At 36.2% G+C, this 20,757-nt stretch overlaps 1 protein-coding gene across 1 annotated transcript in view; it reads left to right on the forward strand.

Moving 5' to 3' along the window:
- The window catches only part of LOC125654228 (coatomer subunit gamma-2-like), a 23,289-nt gene continuing 2,532 nt past the window's right edge, over positions 1-20,757 (forward strand). The window contains exons 1-23 of the mRNA XM_056143413.1: positions 1-170; positions 3,641-3,690; positions 3,850-3,930; positions 6,161-6,232; positions 6,438-6,517; positions 6,642-6,717; positions 6,880-6,972; positions 9,482-9,568; positions 9,951-10,067; positions 10,319-10,359; positions 11,039-11,240; positions 12,015-12,125; positions 12,639-12,739; positions 13,081-13,153; positions 16,269-16,347; positions 16,470-16,634; positions 16,829-16,904; positions 17,028-17,131; positions 17,418-17,543; positions 17,781-17,855; positions 18,915-19,057; positions 19,308-19,476; positions 20,498-20,734. Coding sequence (XP_055999388.1) covers positions 131-170; positions 3,641-3,690; positions 3,850-3,930; positions 6,161-6,232; positions 6,438-6,517; positions 6,642-6,717; positions 6,880-6,972; positions 9,482-9,568; positions 9,951-10,067; positions 10,319-10,359; positions 11,039-11,240; positions 12,015-12,125; positions 12,639-12,739; positions 13,081-13,153; positions 16,269-16,347; positions 16,470-16,634; positions 16,829-16,904; positions 17,028-17,131; positions 17,418-17,543; positions 17,781-17,855; positions 18,915-19,057; positions 19,308-19,476; positions 20,498-20,734 — 2,398 coding nt within the window. The 5' untranslated portion in view covers positions 1-130. The remainder of the gene's footprint in view (positions 171-3,640; positions 3,691-3,849; positions 3,931-6,160; positions 6,233-6,437; positions 6,518-6,641; positions 6,718-6,879; positions 6,973-9,481; positions 9,569-9,950; positions 10,068-10,318; positions 10,360-11,038; positions 11,241-12,014; positions 12,126-12,638; positions 12,740-13,080; positions 13,154-16,268; positions 16,348-16,469; positions 16,635-16,828; positions 16,905-17,027; positions 17,132-17,417; positions 17,544-17,780; positions 17,856-18,914; positions 19,058-19,307; positions 19,477-20,497; positions 20,735-20,757) is intronic.

Raw genomic sequence — 20,757 nt, forward strand, 5'->3', positions numbered from 1 at the left:
AAAACCACAGCCGGAAAATCTACTTCGCGCATGCGGGAAGAGAGGGGTTTAACTTCCTGTTAATGTCGCCGGTTCCACATCATCAATAAAATATCTTTATCAGGCAAAGTTTGAAGATCCTGAGTGAAAAATGCATATCATGAGGAGAGACAAAAAGGAAGAGGAAGATGGTAAACAATCCATTCTTCAGCATTGTTTGATGTTGCTTAGACTGTATGTTATTTAAATGAATTTATTTCTATTCACGAAGGAATGTGGTACTGGTAGTGATAGTATTCTCTTTAGAGAAGTCGAGAGGGGATAGCCTTCATCGATTTCTCTTCGCAAGCATTCATATTTTGATTCTGGAAAACGTGTAAATGCCGGAGTCGGTGACGGTTTATGCTTCGATCTACATTTCGACTCAGATCATAGTGCCTGAATTTACGCAATGGACTTGTTTTCAAACATTTAACAGCAAAGCACAAAACCATCACAAGGAAATCAACACTTACTTGCTTTTAATCCATTTTCAACATGCCCCTGTCCCTGGCTTAAGTCACAACTCTGATTACGTCAGCCTGCTTTTCTCTTGTTAACTGGTGCCGTATTGTGACAGCTCCCAAGACCAGTTAACGTAAACCCGGGACAGGGGACATGTTGAAAATGGATTAAAAGCAAGTAAGTGATTTCCTTGTGACAGTTTTGTGCATTACTGTTAAATGTTGGAAAACAAGTTGTCTATTGCGTAAATCCAGGCACATCTGAGTTGAAATGTCGGTAGAAGCTTAAACCGTCACTGACTCTGTCATTTACACGTTTTCCTGAATCAAAACATGAATGCTTGCGAAGGGAAGCCAATTAAGTCTATGCCTCTCGACTTCTCTAAAGAGAATAGTAGTGACAGTAATCTGACTTCAGAAGTATGCATTCGTTTCATTTCATTATTTCCTAATGGTAGAAATATGTATATAAGATGAACACGTGCACAGAAGCTAGTGACTGCAACCTGAATTTATTATATCTGTTACAAGAAAGGCATGTAATCGGTGTTTTCAATACGTAATACATTTATTTATTTATTTGGGAAGGATGATACTTATTTATCTATACTTTTTAAAAAAAATGTTTTACAATATTTAATCTCTCATTATGATAAACATGATTCTATTCAAGATTTAAATTGCAAGTATATACATGAAACTGAATCGTATGTTACTGACTCAACGTTTTGGTATCAGAGACCTGCTATATTGATTTTATATAATCTGCCGTATTGGCATATATTTTTGTATACAAAGGTGTAGTGTTTAGGAAGAGCTTTTGTGTTGGGGGACACTACCCTCTTGCACAAATTAAGAGTTCTCACAGGGTTTGACACTAAGGCACGTCCGACCGACCGAGTCTACTAAATGATAGGTCCGGTCGGGTAAAATGTCGATTTACTAGTCCGACTTGTCGTGTTAAAAATAAACAAGAAACTTTACTTTAAACAGTAAGATATTTTATTCTTAACTAAAAAGAAAATAACTGTAAAGAATTTGCAAGCAATCTTGAACCGTGCGATGGAATAATCTCTATTTTTAGTTCTAATAAATAAGTCGCGGTCGGTAGTGATGTTTTACAACATCTACTCGATGTTAATTTTAAACAGTTTATTTGAATTGACTATAATAAAGTGTTTATCAAGTTAATAAATTACGTCGTAAACGACTATTTATCGGTGTTGACATAGTGTGCGGGAATGTATCTATATTTTAATACAACTTCTCGTCCTCAAGGAAAGACGTCCCAGGAGAAAAAAGAAAAGGTTAAGAAGAAACAAAGCAGGGCTTATGAAATGTAAATGAAATAAAAAGCCGGATGAGGTCATTTTATACTAAATAGATTAAAGAATATCCGTGCTGGGTAAAATTTAAAGAAACAGAAAACGTGTTTAAAAATCAAATTGAATGACGAGACTAATAAGATATTTTTGAGACAAATACGTTTTGGTTCAAACTTAACGTTGAAGTATTTAAACATGGAGAAACTATCAGGGTTTTTTTCTGGAAAGTTGGTCAGGGCTAGTGGATATAAAGTCAGGTCTAGTAAAAATCATTTGAAGTAGCCCGACTGGTCTAGTGCTCAAAAAAGTAAATGTCAAACCCTGTCTCATAAATATTTTAAAGGAATGGATTGGTCTCAGATTATCCATATGTGAAATACTAGACGTTTCATTTTCCCCGTTTTGTGACAAGTTACTAACTGAAAATACGTTTATTGGCTATCACTTTGATAAGGGTATGCATGGTTGGTACAAGTCATGGAATTTGACCTTGGTCATGGAAAGTCATGGAATTTGGATTTAAGTCTTAAAAAGTCATGCATTCTTCACGAAAAACTTTGTGAAGCACAGGCCCTTCGGGCTTTCCAGTATAATAGTTTTGCAAGCCCGAACAATATTTTAATGGCCCAAAATGTTTTTTCTAATTTGACCACTTGTCATTTGCAAGGTGTTGCATGCTGATTCTACACTAAAGATACATGTATGTTCTAATGTAGGAAAATACATATCAAGATGATCATAGTTAGAGAACAGCTGACTTTAAAAGGATTATCTTATTTTATTTTTCAACATATTAATCTCAAAGATACCACAGCAGCTCATGTTCTACTTTGTTTTGTAAACACCACATACAAAACATTTTGTTTTCTCCAGAAATAAATCACAGTAAAGGCCCACCCTCGGTCCAATGGGGCATGAAATTTCGTTCTCTATTCTTGTACGACCGGTTTTTTTATTATTTGGATCTGATGGTTGTGATTACAAAATACGCTTGTGAGGTCTGGAATTTCACGGACGAGCCCCCTCCCTACACGGACACTGAAAGTTAATGTAAATATATAGTATGTGCATGTACTATTTTTTATACATGCACATACTATATATTTACATTAACTATCAGTGCCCTTGCCTCCCAATAATACTTTTAGAAAAAGCAGCATGGTTGATCGTTTTTTGATGCGAAATTTGACGTCCTGACAATCTCGCGCTTTATTTGTAATATATACAAAACATATAATAAAACATTTACAGGCCCGCCGGACTCCTGGGTTAAATATTTTTAGAAGCCCGATCCCGATTTTACTGGCCTCGGGCATCGGGCCACCGGTTAACGTCGAAGACTGGTCATGGAATTTTGAGAGAGGTCATGGACTTTCACTTTTTCCTGGTTTCAAATTCCTTTCAAATAAATCGATATCGTTTCGCATAATCTGAAACTATTAAAACCGAATTGGTTTTAATCTGCATCATAAAAGTGCTTGACACAAAGTAATTTCTGTTGCTGTAAGCGTTCAGGTGCGAATGAACAAGAGCAGCAGTAGTACTGGTAGTGCAGTTCACTCCGAAACAATGTCAACAAATTACATAGTAACCACTCGACCCTTTTCATATGAAGGGAAGAAGGGAATGAAACGTTTTAGGGTGAAATTTTGTCGACTATACATACAGTAACAATGCATAATTCGTACAAATCAAATTAAAATGTGAACAAAGTTTTTTCAAATTATGTTTCCTGATAGTGCAATTACTAAGTCATATTTAAAGGTAACATTTAATTATTAGATATATTTGTTTTTGTGTTAATTTATTTAAACTCTGTTTATTTGTTCACAGGTGGCGGAAACCCCTACCACAATCTGGAGAAAACCTCCGTCCTGCAAGAGGTGAGTTACCTCACCATGGTACTCTCATAGATTACGGTAGTTTACCTCGGAGTTGCTGTATTTGTTGTGATAGGGGATTCTGATGTGATTTTGTGTGTATTCACCATTCAAAGGAGGAAATTCTCTCCATATTTACTTGTACTAAATTATAAATTTCAGGCAAGGACATTTAATGACACTCCTATCAATGCAAGAAAATGCAGTCATATTTTGACCAAGGTGCTCTACTTGATAAACCAGGTTGGTATTTTACCTATATATACAGTATTATCAATTATTATACCCCCCGCAACAAGTTGTGGGGGGGTATACTGGAATCGGGTTGTCCGTCTGTAGACGCAATGGTTTCCGGGCTCTAAAGCATTATCCTTTCCACCTACCATCACCATATCATATATATGGACTACCCATGGGATGAAGATGTTCCCTATCGATTTTGGGGTCAAAAGGTCAAAGGTCAAGCGCACTGGACATCAAAGTAGTAATATGGTTTCCGGGCTCTAAAGCGTTATCCTTTCCACCTACAGTTACCATATCATACATTTGGACTACCCATGGGATGAAGATGTTCCCTATCGATTTTAGGGTCAAAAGGTCAAAGGTCAAGCACACTGGACATCGAAGTAGCAATATGGTTTCCGGGCTCTAAAGCATTATCCTTTCCACCTACAGTCGCCATATCATACATATGGACTACCCATGGGATGAAGATGTTCCCTATCGATTTTGGGTTCAAAAGGTCAAAGGTCACACGTACTGGACATTGAAGTAGCAATATGGTTCGGTTTGTCATGCCATTTGTTTTTTACACTCAGAAAAGAGGTAGTTTATACCTATTACCAACACCCTTTGGGAGATTGGGGTAAGCGGGGGGTATTCTTAGTGAGCATTGCTCACAGTACCTCTTGTTTTTATTGTAGTCAGTACGATTAACGAAAGTCAGGGTGGTTATTTAAACCTGTATTAAAGCAATTGTTTAGTCTAGAGAGACCATTTTGGCATGCAGTATTTCATAATGAATAGAACGGGTGTCAGAAATATTTGATTGATAGAAGTCATAATTAATTATTTTCGAATTTTAAGATTTCCAGATATATGTGTTAGTGATATGAGGCTAAAAGCAAGTAAAGACCAGAGCTGGCAAAAGCGTAAAGTAAAATACTACTCAGACATTATGTCCTGTAGATCAGGGGTAATTTAGAAAATTATTAGAGAAGTTAGAATTTCCAGGCAGAAGAAAGAATAGAAAAGCAACTGAAATTTCGTTTTTCAACTTCGTTTATTTTCAAGCAGTTACTACAACAGTTCAAAACATTAACATATTCTCAATAGTTCTTAATTTTTTGACCACACTTATGAATTTTATTGTAGTTTGATTTCATTTAATCTTTTTCCACTTTTGGCTTCTTCTTTTTTTTTTCCGTCTGAGCCACAATTGCTCAACCATTTGATTGGTTACATAATCGTAGTATAATCAGAAGTAGAATGACTTGCATGAATATTAAACGTACACGCATGGAGTGGACTTACGATTTCCAGGAAAGAAAGTTGTTGACGGTCATGGTGTAAAAGAAAGTTATCTTTATCAGAATTAGTTTTGTTTACATAAAGTCAACAAATAACACAGATATGATCATATTTTTTTTTTACTTTTGTCGGCTAATATCTATTGGACAGTTTGTCAGATCAGGTTCTGAGTTTTACCAAACAATTTGAAAATTCATTGGAGATTTCTGGTAGTCCGTTGTCTTTTTGCCAACTTTGAAAGACCTAAACTACATGTATATTCATTTCGCAAAACCAAGGAATTCATTTAAAGAAAAGATCATTTAACCAAAATATTAGATTGGCTAAATCTTTTGATCTTTTTGTCTATGAAATTACATTTTAGATATTAAAAAATATGTGTGATTTTTCAAGTTGTCTTTCCTGTTGCAATGTAGTTCATGTGCATGTAACCATGGTAACAGCAACAACACTTTTATTTGAGGAACCCATAGCAATACAGTGTTAGAAATTGGTTTAAAACTTGGTATAGACCATGGGTGTATGCCAAAATACGATGACATGTAGACCTCATCGAATTGACATGGACCGCAAAATTGAAGAAGAAAAAAATAACGCAAATTTAAAACATTTTCATTTACTTCTATGTACTTAGAAAGCGTATTTTCTTTCCATAACAATATCCTCCTTTCCTCATAATGTTTATCAGACATCGACTGACCATGCAGGGTCCTTTCCTTTGGGACAATTTTATTGCTTTAAATCCAGAAAATTGGCATAGACAATTTGGTCTATCACAATCGCAATTGGCATAGACCAGTGTAATTTGACATAGACTCGGTCTATGGTTAATTTTAAACACTGGCAATATCCAGCTATTGTTACAGTAGTTTTCAATCTTAAGTCTTATGTTAAGCTCTACATTTAAAAGTAATAATCATGTGTTATTGATGATTCGTTACAGGGAGAGCAGATTGGATCTACTGAGGCTACCGAGACGTTTTTTGCCATGACTAAGCTGTTTCAAGCCAAGGATGTAAGACTAGTAATGGTTCACATTAATTCTACAGCGCAATAAAAAACAATTATAACAGCATAGTGTGTATAACGTTTGTGATTCAGAGGCACTGACAGGCATACGTTAATTTTGAACCCTGGCTTACCTTGAGTGATTTCATTTAACTATGAATATGAGAGTATGATTTGGTTTTAAATAAATTGTCCTGAATAATGTATTTTAGCCCATTCTGCGAAGGTTGATGTACTTAGGAATTAAAGAGATGTCCAAGATTGCCCAGGATGTGATTATAGTTACCAGCAGGTACAGTATATATGATAGTCAGAAATACTATACCAGGGTTCTCAAAAGATAGATGTGATACGTGTTATAGTGAAAACACCAAAATGAATAATACTCCAACATAGATTTTCATTTTGTGTTTTAGTTTGATGAAGGACATGACAGGAAAAGATGACCAGTTTAGGGGACCAGCTATCAGAGCTCTCTGTTCAATCACTGATGTAAGCAGGCCTGATTAAGTTAAAAAAAGAACGAACACTTTCTGATTGTACTGCAAGTCTTCTACATGTAACACTATTTTAGTGTAGAGAATTAGAAAGGTGTGCATTTAGAACTTTCATTTCATGTGCCATACAGAAATTAAAATTTTCATTATGTTTCAGAACACGATGTTGCAGAGCATTGAGAGGTACATGAAGCAGGCCATTGTGGACAAGAACCATGCTGTGTCTAGTGCAGCCCTAGTGTCTTCTCTGGTAAGTGTAATCATGTCTAGTGCATCCCTAGTGTCCTCTCTGGTAAGTGTAACTCTGTCTAGTACAGCCCGAGTGTTCTCTCTGGTAAGTGTAACCCTGTCTAGTGCAGCCCTAGTGTCTTCTCTGGTAAGTGTAACTCTGTCTAGTACAGCCCTAGTGTCTTCTCTGGTAAGTGTAACCCTATCTAGTACAGCCCTAGTGTTCTCTCTGGTAAGTGTAATCATGTCTAGTACAGCCCTAGTGTCTTCTCTGGTAAGTGTAACTCTGTCTAGTACAGCCCTAGTGTTCTCTCTGGTAAGTGTAACCCTGTCTAGTGCAGCCCTAGTGTCTTCTCTGGTAAGTGTAACTCTGTCTAGTACAGCCCTAGTGTCTTCTCTGGTAAGTGTAACTCTGTCTAGTACAGCCCTAGTGTCTTCTCTGGTAAGTGTAATTATGTCTAGTACAGCCCTAGTGTCTTCTCTGGTAAGTGTAATCATGTCTAGTACAGCTCTAGTGTCTTCTCTGGTAAGTGTAACCCTGTCTAGTACAGCCCTAGTGTTCTCTCTGGTAAGTGTAACCCTGTCTAGTACAGCCCTAGTGTCTTCTCTGGTAAGTGTAACCCTGTCTAGTACAGCCCTAGTGTTCTCTCTGGTAAGTGTAACTCTGTCTAGTACAGCCCTAGTGTCTTCTCTGGTAAGTGTAACCCTGTCTAGTACAGCCGTAGTGTCTTCTCTGGTAAGTGTAACCCTGTCTAGTACAGCCCTAGTGTCTTCTCTGGTAAGTGTAATTATGTCTAGTACAGCCCTAGTGTCTTCTCTGGTAAGTGTAATCATGTCTAGTACAGCTCTAGTGTCTTCTCTGGTAAGTGTAACTCTGTCTAGTACAGCCCTAGTGTTCTCTCTGGTAAGGGCTATTCCAGAAATAAATACATGGGGGGGAGGGGGGGGGGGGAGGCACCTTTTGTATATACCAAGCACCCATAAAAAAAGATAAAAAATTACCCCATGACCCATCAAATTAATAAACTCATTTTACAATGACCCATCTAATAAAAAAAAAAACTAACCAGACCCACCACAAAAATATTTTTAAAAATGAAAACGGTACAAATCTCGCGAGGTTTTCGGGACAAACATTCTAGTCAATGACGCGGTAATGCCTGTGCGACATTGTATCACAGTAGTTCTGAAGAAACGATGTCACATCAACAATCAAAGGCATCTATGGCGGGAATGTTGGAAAAACGATGCTATTATCATGAAATGGGTATGGATATGTTTTTCCACGAATCGTTCATCTTCTAATGGAGCCCGCGCCCGGAGGCCTCTATATCACCATCACACCGACTGATAAATATAACGCATCGGTACCCTCGTATAAATCAACTAAGGTTTGCCTATTTTTATTAGAAAACAGAATACCTATTGGTTTCAAAATATTCCCAAAATCGATGCACTGTAAACTGTAATAATCTACAGAACAGAGTTCGCCGCCATCACGTCCAAAGGGACCCTACTAAACGCGCCTCTAATTTGAAGAGTGCCATAATGGAAATTTATGCGCTGCAAAGAGCGACAACTCAAATAGTTCTATGTTACTTCCGATTTCGAAAGCACGTTTTCAATTTTCCCTCCGACGTTTTGTAACCAACACGACAAGAGCGACAATAAAAATATTCTGAAAACTCAACACCCACGTGGCACAAAATAAAACAATAGAAACTACCCACTACCCATAATAAATATTTTTTTAACAGACCAACCACGGACCAATTAAAATATGAAAAAATACGACCACCCACACAAAAAAATATCATTTGCCGCCCGACCCCCCCCCCCCCCCCCCCCATTTGATCATTTCTGGAACAGCCCTAAGTGTAACTCTGTCTAGTAGAGCCCTAGTGTCTTCTCTGGTAAGTGTAACTCTGTCTAGTACAGCCCTAGTGTCTTCTCTGGTAAGTGTAACCCTGTCTAGTACAGCCCTAGTGTTCTCTGTGGTAAGTGTAACCCTGTCTAGTGCAGCCCTAGTGTTCTCTCTGGTAAGTGTAACTCTGTCTAGTACAGCCCTAGTGTCTTCTCTGGTAAGTGTAACCCTGTCTAGTACAGCTCTAGTGTCTTCTCTGGTAAGTGTAACCCTGTCTAGTACAGCCCTAGTGTCTTCTCTGGTAAGTGTAACTCTGTCTAGTACAGCCCTAGTGTTCTCTCTGGTAAGTGTAATCATGTCTAGTACAGCCCTAGTGTTCTCTCTGGTAAGTGTAACCCTGTCTAGCACAGCCCTAGTGTCTTCTCTGGTAAGTGTAATTTATAGATGGAGATTTTCTGCAACAGGTGCTTGTTTGTTGTTTTGTATCATGTGATCCATCATGAGAAAAATGCAAAATACAATTTAAGGAAAAGAAGAATTAAAATTACATATGACATATACGTTACAGAGATGATAAATTTCTGCTTCCCATACATTGGAAGTAAAACAATAGACAGTGCTTAATTAACAAAAACAATGAATGCAGTTGCAATATTTTATCTTGTAGCACCTGAGTAAAGGAAGCTCTGAAGTGGTCAAGCGATGGGTGAACGAGGCACAGGAGGCCGTGTCCAGCGATAACGTTATGGTCCAGGTAATTTCTATTTCATCCTTTTCTTGTTTCTCTAGGACAATCTATCAAGTGTTCTGTTAATCTCTTATGTGAGTTCTTCTTTTCTTGTCATGGAAATTTGATTCTCGGGTAATCCCTGAATTCAATTTTAAAGTACATGTATAGACAATTTGCAAATCACATGCTTCTCAAGACTTTATTGCTGTCATCTATTCTTGTCAGATATATTCAGTTAAACTTATTTTAACATCAAGGCAACTTCGCAGATTTACACGAAAAAAAGTCGTACTAACAAATAGAATAGGTGATTTTCAAATAATTGGTTTACAATAAAGTGGGTTTGAAAATTGTAAACCTTGAAATAAATGATTTTCGTTTTGGATAAAGATTGCTTCTCTTTCAGTACCATGCCTTGGGACTTCTGTATCACATAAGGAAGTATGACCGTCTTGCCGTCACTAAACTCGTCAGCAAGTTCAGCAAACACTCTCTCAAGTCACCATACGCTTACTGTCTGCTGGTACGTCACCTTCATTTCAAATATCAGTACTCTCTGTACAGATGTAAATCATTTCAAGTATCAATACTGTCTGTACAGGTGTATATCACACATTGTAAGTCCAGGGAAATCTGTATTAAACAGAGGCTGTGTTATCAACAAATTTTTGATTTGATATGTGTTGATTTTCATTTTCTTGTTTTATTTTAATACTCTCATTGCTAATTGTATCAAAATCTTGTTACGTGTTTGCTTACTGATTTGGTTTTCAGATTCGTATTGCCAGTAAGCTGATGGAAGAAGAAGGCGCAGGGTTAGTAACATTTTTGATTTCTTTGAGTGAAGTATTTGACATACTTTGTTTGAATTGATGCACGTTGCCAGGGTAGCTTTTGGACATTTCTAAGTTTGGCTTGGTCCAGTGGTCATGTACCGTTGTTTTATTTCAATTTTCATAGACATTGAATTTCGTATGTTTGTCAAAAAATAACAATTTTATGAAAACACTTCTTAGAAAGGTTTTTTTTTTTTTTCGTTCTTCATTAATCACTTGATTCTGTCAGGCACAACTGTGGGAACAAAAAAATTGATAGAATTAAAGAAAATCTGAGTAGAAACTTTCCAGATGTTGCCAGGAAATCACAAAGAAATCTGGCTCAGCATTAAGGATTTTGTATACTAAGTATTGAATTGTAATAAGACAATGATTCAACCAGAAATTTCCTATCAAATCTACATTTGATATAAAAGCAATATTAATCAAAATCCACAGTAAACTACTTGATTCTGGAAAATGAATTGACAGGAAACAAGCATACCAAGATGTATTGCTTAGTAGTATACACCACTTTGGTATAAAATATATCTCTCATCCGCTTCTCAATACAAAGTGTAATGGAGTAACAATGGAAAGAATTTACAAGCCACCGTGAGGGTGGGGGACTCCGTTTCCACAGACTGTTGACTGATATTTGATTATTTCTTTCTTACAGGACTGAAAGCCCAATGTTTGACTTCATTGAGAACTGTCTCAGACACAAGAGCGAGATTGTCATATATGAGGCTGCTCATGCCATCGTTAACCTGAAGAACACGTCGGCTAAAGAGCTGGCTTCTGCGATCCCAGTGCTTCAGCTGTTCTGTAGCTCACCAAAACCTACACTCAGATTCGCTGCCATCAGAACCCTGAATAAGGTTAGAAAAAATAATTAATAACAAGATATACATTTTTTTTTCTCTCTTTGTGGTGTAATATGCATAATGAAATATCCTGATGTCATGTTTTGAGAGCTGAATTTTTATTTTTTTATTTGATATAATAGAGCAACTAAATTATTGATAAATATTCAAAATTATTTTTTTTTCATTTATGATTTCAAAATTCTAAACCATAGTTTTATGATAGATATAGTTGAAAAATTGCTAAAAGAATTTGAATTATAGAATACCATAAATCTGGTTATTTTTGCTGTCGATTAAGTTTAGCGTTTTTGCGAGTCAGTTGGATTCGCAAAAATATTTTTCTCAAAAATAACTCTACCGTAAAAAAAATCTAGATCCACCAATTCGATGGTCAGTTGTATTAACTCCTAGTTGTATAAATAGTGATCAATACTGGTGATTTATTTGATATCACTTGTGTGTAACTAATCTGGTGGGTTATAAGTAGTTTATCGATAGCCAGTTTTAACTCAGATTTTTAAGACATAGATGTCAATTTTAAAATACGTTAATAAAAGGGAGCAGTCTGTTCAACTGAAAATGCAGTATAGCTCCACCATAAATTCGCAAAAATAAGACACACAAAAATAAATATATAGGCTTTTTACTCAAATTCGCAAAAATATCCAGATTTACTGTATTGCATGGGTTTAACATTTCCCTCAGAGTTGGCAAGTTCTTCAGGGGATTTAAGTGTACAGTAAGTACAAACGTATGTGTGATACTGATGTTGTCTGTGTTATTCAGGTTGCAATGAAACACCCCGCAGCTGTGACAGCCTGCAACATGGAACTGGAGAACCTAATTACTGACTCCAACAGAAGTATAGCAACACTGGCCATCACCACTCTACTCAAGGTAGGCAACTCTCCCTTCTTAATCATTTAATCACTTACATAGCCATGCAGGCCATCACCACTCTACTCAAGGTAGGTAACTCTCCCTCCTTAATCATTTAATCGCTGACATAGCCATGCAGGCCATCACCACTCTACTCAAGGTAGGCAACTCTCCCCCCTTAATCATTTAATCACTGAGATAGCCATGCAGGCCATTACCACTCTACTCAAGGTAGGTAACTCTCCTTACTTCCATTGCGACTTGGGACTTCATTTGTTGTCTCTCTTTGATAGACTTCAGCTTGATAAACAACAGTTTCAAACCCATGAAAGAAAAAAAATAAATAAAGAAAAGTATGATTATTGATCATTTTCATCTGACACCTTGTGATTGATTGTAATTACATTGATGGCAGTTTATGCTTTTCTTATAACTTTTTTGTGGTTGGTAATTTTTATGTGTACTATTCAATCCAAAGATTTTGGACATGCACTTTGACACCAGAGGATATTCTTTATTCTTTGTTTTCAGACTGGGAACGAGAGCAGTGTGGATAGACTCATGAAGCAGATCTCCAGTTTTATGAATGAGATTTCAGATGAATTCAAGATTGTGGTTGTGCAGGCTATACAGTGAGTACTTTATGATAACAAACTTACACGTGCAAAATAATCAGAGATAATCACCGACGCTAACTAATAAAACAGTTGTCCTTAGTACTTGCATTGTGAATGATGGATCAGTTGGATTAAGTTTTTACTGAAATTTAAGCATTCCTGTAAATTAATTGTACTAGAATATTTTCACAAAAATTATATTTTATCGCAAGTATTCAAAAATTGCAATTTTTTTCTGTGTATGATTTTCAGCAATCAAACCTAAATTGTTATCTTGCTTATTCATAAGGTTTCTATTTCTAAAGTGAAAGATTTTTTACATGCAAGGAAAATACAAGACATTAATTTATCCTCAGGTCCCTGTGTTTGAAATTCCCAAGAAAACACAATGTGCTGATGAACTTTTTGTCTTCTATGTTGAGAGATGAGGTAAGTCTCTGTATGTGGTTTTATGTGCCAGTCTTTGCATTGGGATCATGTAAAGATAGCTTTGTAATTCACTATCAATGAACTTGAAGCTGTAGCAATATTTTATTCTTGATAATCTGTAACAAGTGTATATTGTAAACAGTAAAACAGTTACAGCCATTGTTGCTAGCCATACTTATTAAATCATGGGGTACAGTACCCGCAACGTTATTCTTGACATGATAAATGATAGAACACGATACACGCACGATAGGATAGGATACACATACGATAGGATACACGCACGATACGATATGATACACGATACGATAGGATACACGCACGATGCAATAGGATACATCATAAACCTGATAAACGCAAAACCTGATAAACGGTCTTCACGATAAATGGAAAACCTGATAGAAATGTTGTAAATTTAAAAGCAATTTAGACAGAACGAAATTTTGATATGTTGATAATAATACTGAAGGATTTTGATATTCATTTTATGCCTAAAACGTATAATTTCTTTAATACACTGTCATACTTTTAAAAAGAATATCTTTAATTCAATTTTTTACGTCATTACAGCTAAATCAGAAAACTAAAGTATACATGGTTTTTAATTCATTATTTGATATCTATATGAATTTTCTCAGCCAATGATTCTAAAACTTATATTGTCACCTAATGTTTAATATATAAATATACAGGGAATTAACTAAATGTAATATAAGGTCAAAAATAAAAATGGATTTGTTTTTGTTTGATGTATTCCGACCGACCCGTCAAATTTACTCCTACCTGATAATTTTTTCCAGCAATTTAAAATTTCATTTTTTTATTTGGGGGGGGGGGGAATGTCATGAATTTTTTTTTTATATATTTTCTTTTAAAATTAAGAGAATTTTTTATTTTTCAAGACCGGCATAAATTTCCAGCATCTACCCATACGACTATTTGTACATGGTACAAGTGTATATGTACAAGTAACAAAAACTACAATGACAGTGGAGTCTTACCCAGTTGAGCAGACTTTTGGGAGATGCAAAACCATTGCACCCTTTTAAAACTTAATTTTCTAGTTGTGTGAAATACAATGTCCCTGAGAATGTTTGCTGTCAAAGCACGGGTGATACACAGACGCACCCAAGTTCAATAGCTGATCTATAAATAGAACACAGGTGGAAAAAATTGGAAGAAAAAGAGCCTTTATTAAGATATATGTAATAAACAATGTAATTTACTGATTTTTCCTTTCAAATCGGAACTTCCTATTTCTCTGTTAGTGTTAATTACAAACAAGCAAATGTTTATGAACTTCAGATGAACGAACTCTCAGATTTACTGTCCTCGGTTTGCTCGACAAACCACTGCCTACTTTCCAGACTACTTAGAATGAAATTGTGATAAATTTTCCCCTTCTCTGGACAGACGAATAGCTCTTCTTCGGCCTTGAAATTGACAGCTTTATGTTGTCCTTCAAATATACTGTCTTTTTTCGATTCCTAAAAATAGCTTCTTTAACAAAACGAATAAAGCTTTCGAAAAGTATCATACTTTTTCAATAGATTTAATATACAATCCCGATAGTTTCCGAAGCTACACGTTAAACGATTTTCACGATAAACGGAAAACCTGATACACGCAAAACACGATACACGATAGACCTGATAAACGCAAAACACGATAGAAAACGGAAAATCTGATAAACGCAAAACACGATACAATAGGATACACACACGATACGATAGGATACACGCATGATAGAACACGATAGGAATGTCAAGAATAACGTTGCGGGTACTGTACCTACCCTACCTCAAATCTGGCTGTATGGTGAATGAAACCCTCGATTTTTACAAATATTTATGAAATGAAACCATCATTTATTGACCAATTGCAGTGTCAATAACAGATCTCGATATTTTAATGGCTACACCCACATGTAGCATTTGTTTACAAATAATAACAGGAAAGAGAAAGGTTACAGATCACTCTTTTAGAAGCAAGTCAAGTATATACATGTAGCTATATATTAAATGAAACCCATGTTAACAACAGAAGCTTTGCTTGCAAATTATGATAGACCTATTTCATTTGGCTATTGAGTCAGTTTTTCCAATTCAGCAATCCTCAGATTATTTAGCTATGAGCCATGCAATGACCTCTGAGTGTTTTTTTTTTTCAATCCAAAAAATTAAGGGAGTTCCGTGATTGGTTGATATATGAACATAAATATTCATAAAATTATGGCTTTCTACTCCTACAACCACAGTTATGATGTAGTGTGAATGGGAAAATAGGCGTGGTGTGAAATAATGAGTGACAACAAACTTGCTTTTAATAAATTCACTTTTAGAGTGAAGTGATTTTCATTGTGTATAGTTTTCAGCGTTTTTCTTTTCCCCCTTTTATAACTGGCACCAATAAACGGTACAATCAAATGCCAAAAACCGTTGAATTTTCACAATTTTGAGATTAAAAATTCCCAATTCACTTGTCGAAAAATAGACCGCTGACGTTGTAGTTTATTTAGTTTGAAATGTTGTACGAGTCAGCTAAAATGTTGACTTCCGTTATTAAAATCGAAAGTACAGATCATGGCAGTGTGCGTGTTGTAGAGCTAGGACGATTAATCTAGAACAAGCCTACGACAATTCCTGATGTTTCACAACAGTGAATATGACCGTAAAAAATTGTTTTGTTCTTTATTTTATTATCTGAAATCATTTACCGATACATTGGTAGAAAATTCTCAATTTGTTTTATTTTGACGCTATTTTTCCCAATTGAATGGGTACCGGTACCAGTACCAGTGGGTAGAGAAAAAAATCCGCTGGCTTTAAACATACTATGAACTTATTCAGTATAAAGAAGTACACATTGTTTGTCCCCAGCACCTTGCTTTACTTGTATTTTACTGTACAGGAAAATAGATTTGTCCATTTCATCCTTACCCAAAATGAGCAATTTTGAAATTTGGTGAATTTAGATTTACTCATTAATGGTTATAACAAATATTGATGTTACACAAATTTAGAACAGGACAAAATCGTGTGTCAGTGCACCCAGGTTAAAAAATTACATGGGGCAAAAGTTTCCTTCTTCACATAATTTACATTGATGTTTATAGGGAGGTTTCGATTATAAGAAAGCCATCTGTGAAAGCATCATCACAATCATAGAGGAGAATGCAGAGGCCAAGGAAGCAGGTATGATTTTAAACACTGCTGTTTGGGTTTTAGTTTTATTTGTTTGTATGCATTTTTGAAAAAAAAAAGAAAAAAAAAAGTAATAAAAAGTCTGATTGTCGTTTGATTCCATTGCTTGACAGGTTTAGCCCACCTGTGTGAATTCATCGAGGACTGTGAACACACTGTCCTGGCCACCAAAATTTTACACCTCCTGGGGAGAGAGGGGCCCCGAACACCCACCCCCTCAAAGTACATTCGCTTCATCTACAACAGGGTCATACTGGAACATGCCCCTGTCAGAGCAGGTGAGATGGAGATTATTTTTATACGAAATATTAAATACTGTACATATTGAAAAGCAGGAAGAGAACATACATGTGCTTGATTTGATCAATAAAAATATGACATACAGTATATTGAATTATAATTTCTATGTATTTGAAAGGTCTGTGTGGCATGATATGAGGTTATAACATCATTTTTTTCCTTTGTTTTAAAGCTGCGGTGTCCGCTCTGGCTAAGTTTGGGGCTCACTGTGACGAGCTTTTGCCCAGCTGCATTGTTTTGTTAGAGAGGTAAGCTTGTTTCTTGTGCATCTCCGTTTTATTGACAAATTCTGGTACTGCATACAAGTTAATTAAGTCTGTATTTTTCATGGTTGATGAGATTAATCGGCAGCTTGCTATCTCTTTAACCAGGTGTTTGTTGGACACGGATGATGAAGTCCGAGACAGAGCAACGTTTTATGTTCATGTACTCCACCAAAAACAAAAGGCCCTTAACTCTGCCTACATTCTGAATGGTAAGCTACTACCTTAACTCCGCCTACATTCTCAATGGTATGATACAATGAAATACATCTTCGATAGCGACTACTTTCTGGTATTTTTTTTGCATTTAGAGATTTTTAAGGAGTCCTAATTATAGATTTATCAAATCAACATTTCAAATAAATGATGGAAAAGGAATTTGTGAAATTGGTTGGGAAATATGCAAAAACCATTGACACTGCAGCTGTATAGGGAGGGCTTTGATGAATTATATGATAAGTTGATATACTAACAGCATATTGTTGTCTTGTTATACAGGCCTACAGGTATCTGTAGTGGGACTAGAGAGAGCTCTTCATCACTACAATCTGGAGCCCACAGAACAACCGTTTGACATGAAGTCGGTGCCACTGGAGACACAACCCATGAGTGAACAGAGAACTGGTAAGAAATGGAGTACATTCCTTCATGAAAGTAGCAATTCAAAACTTTGTGTCTGGGTTATTCCTCGGGTAGTTTTATATACCAGCTAGATAGCATTGATGGAATTTTACAAATATGCTATTTTTCCACTGAATGCCAATTTTGAAATCTTGTATTAAAGGTGCAATCTTTGCACTATGAGATAGATTTATGTAATAACAAAAAGGCATGATTTGATTTTTGTCTCTATACTTTCAGTGAGAGAACCAGGTGAAATGAATGCTCCCAAAGCAACTGAGAAAGTGGCAGCTTCTAGACAAGATGTGTATGCGGGTAAGGGAAATCTTGTCAACAATTAATATAAGGAAGTTTGCATTTTCTCTCCTGTAGATACATGTAGAAAATCATAAGTACAGGTGACTCGATGGCTCGAACTTCGATCTCTCAAAGTTCTCGGTCTCTCGCAGTGAAATCATGGTCCCGACTTTTTTCTCTATATAACAAAGCAAATTTACTATCGAACGTTCGATCTCTCGAAGTGAAGTTGGGTCCCGTAAAACACATTTCATTGTTTTTCACTCTCGATCTCTCGAAGTGGTGGTAGCGTATACCCACCGTTACGCAAGCATGTAATAATTTCCGCTTGGGCCTTACCTGGATTTTGTTGAATGCCGGAGGGGTAATTAGGTGTTTACATAGTTGAAACATTGCTGGTGCTTCTTTGTGGAGGTGACACTCTTGAGTATATAATTGGCTAATTGGTCAGTTTACACCTTGCACTGGGGTTTTGAGTCGTGATGATTAAAATGATATATAATCCGACTCTGAGTATAATCTATAATTTGTTTTGACGTGACAACGAGAGAGTAAGTTTTATACATGATTTAAAGATCTACAGACTGTTAAATTTCTTGAGTTTGTTCTTTGTGTAAAGTTACTCTAAAACATCGTTTTACTCATTCGTTAGAATTTGTGTTTTGGGTAAAACGACATTGTGCACTATTTAGTTTGCGATAGTAAAGCGTCATCGGAACTTGGTTTTGTACGCCTATCTAAGCATGATTAAAGAACAAATAAATACATAAACTTTGAAATGTTTTTATTAATGCAAAATGAGGTTTTTTATTTTGATATCAAAGTACCTGACAAATATGAAGGAAAACATTTCAAAACGATATCATATGATGTTGTTGATATACATTTCCGGTTACTGTAAAATCTGAACCATACCGGCAGACCTTCAATTTCCGAATTTTGATCTCTCGAACTCTCGATTTCTCGAAGTTTTATCAAGGTCCCTTGAACTTTGAGTTATCGAGAGTCACCTGTATGTGATTTTGATGATATTGATCAATGATAAGCAATAGTAAAGTTTCACTTGTATGATTACAGAACAACTGAGAGCCATACCTGAGTTTGCTAATTTGGGAAATTTGTTCAAGTCCTCTTCCTTGCCTGTGGAGCTGACCGAGTCAGAGACAGAGTATATGGTGCAGTGCATCAAACATACATTTGGACGATACATTGTATTTCAGGTAAAGATATCTCCTAAGTGTTTGTAACTACATTTATGTACAGTATATGTATTATTTAAATACATGATGTATTTCTGTATATACATGTATACTGTACTTTTTGAAATAGCACAATGGTTTTATCCAAAAAATGATAATGTTCTCTTTGAACTTGGATAAAAGGATTATAGCCTTACGTTTTGAATTGGCTTTCTGTTTTTAGAAAGAAATTGGATTGGAACAGATTCTCACTTTGATTTCTGTATTGTAGTTTGACTGTACCAACACCCTGAATGACCAGATGTTGGAGCGTGTGACAGTACAAATGGATCCCGCTGATGGATTCGACGTCATCAAGGTGGTTCCCTGTCCCTCGCTGCCATACAACAAACCGGGAACAACATACACGCTGGTCCGACTGCCAGAGGACGCACAGCTAGGTAGAGAATATGTATTTAGATCGGGTGTAGCAATGATTGATATGTAAATGTTGACAATTGACTGATCCTACAACCTTGGATTGAATTTGTGACAGCCTGCTTTGGTAATCTCTTCTTAGTTAACTGAGCAGGTACTGTTGTACTCTGCAGAAGATGTCTGGTGTGAGTTAGCCAAGATTTTTACATTTTAGTGAAGATGTCTGGAATGATTTAGCCAAAATTTTCACATTTTAGTGAAGATACCAGGTGTGATTAGCCAAGACTTTCACAATTTAGATTATTGTAAATGGGATGCATTGATTGTAAAATTAGATATTTGTTATTTCATATTAGAATCTTTGTCATTTTGATTGTTTTATAAAATAATCATCTCGCCCATGATTAAAAGTAAAAAAAAAAATAATAATTGAGTTATATCAGATTGCACAATTCATGAAATCTGAAATTCAGTATGAAATAAGTATGGTTAATATTCAAATCGAGATGTTCATTTATTATATACCCATCAGTGTATCGTTCTCTGATACTGTGGATTTCACAGATTGTGATCCGGTTTTCCGGATCACCACACTGTGGTTTTCTGATTCCGTATCAGTATCCTCTGAAACTGATGCCGTCACAATGACGTCACAATGCATCAACGCAACGTTATTTGTGGAAAATATTGACCGTGTCACAAAACAAAACTACGTACACAAAACATAATTTCATGGTATGTCTGTGTATTTGATAATTTGGATTACATTTATCATCTTATAAATGTGGATTTAAAATGCAGAAGGGGGTATATAATAAATTTATCATTACTACAGTAACTTGATCCGAAGAGTTGGATCACGTCTCGTTGACAGGCGCGGATCATCAGATCAAACTCGACGCTTCGCGTCTCGTGTGATCTGATGATCCGCGCCTGTCAACTCGACGTGATCCGACTCTTTGGATCAAGTTACTGTAGTAATAATATATATGTATTGTGTGTTGAATACATGCAGTATCTACTAAGGACTATTTTCTTTAACAGTAACAGGAACCTTTAGCTGTACCCTGAAGTTTATAGTGAAGGACTGTGACCCGAACACCGGAGAACCAGATGACGAGGGCTATGAGGATGAATATGTCCTTGAGGATGTTGAGGTCACAGTGGCTGACCATGTACAGCGGGTGATGAAGCCAAACTTCAGCGCCTCCTGGGAGGAAGTTGGACCAGAGAATGAACTGGAGGATACCTATGCCCTATCTACTGTCAAGACACTAGAGGGTAAGGGATTATAACTTGGCATT

Source organism: Ostrea edulis, chromosome 7, assembly GCF_947568905.1.
Source record: "Ostrea edulis chromosome 7, xbOstEdul1.1, whole genome shotgun sequence".
Lineage (NCBI taxonomy): Eukaryota > Metazoa > Mollusca > Bivalvia > Ostreida > Ostreidae > Ostrea > Ostrea edulis.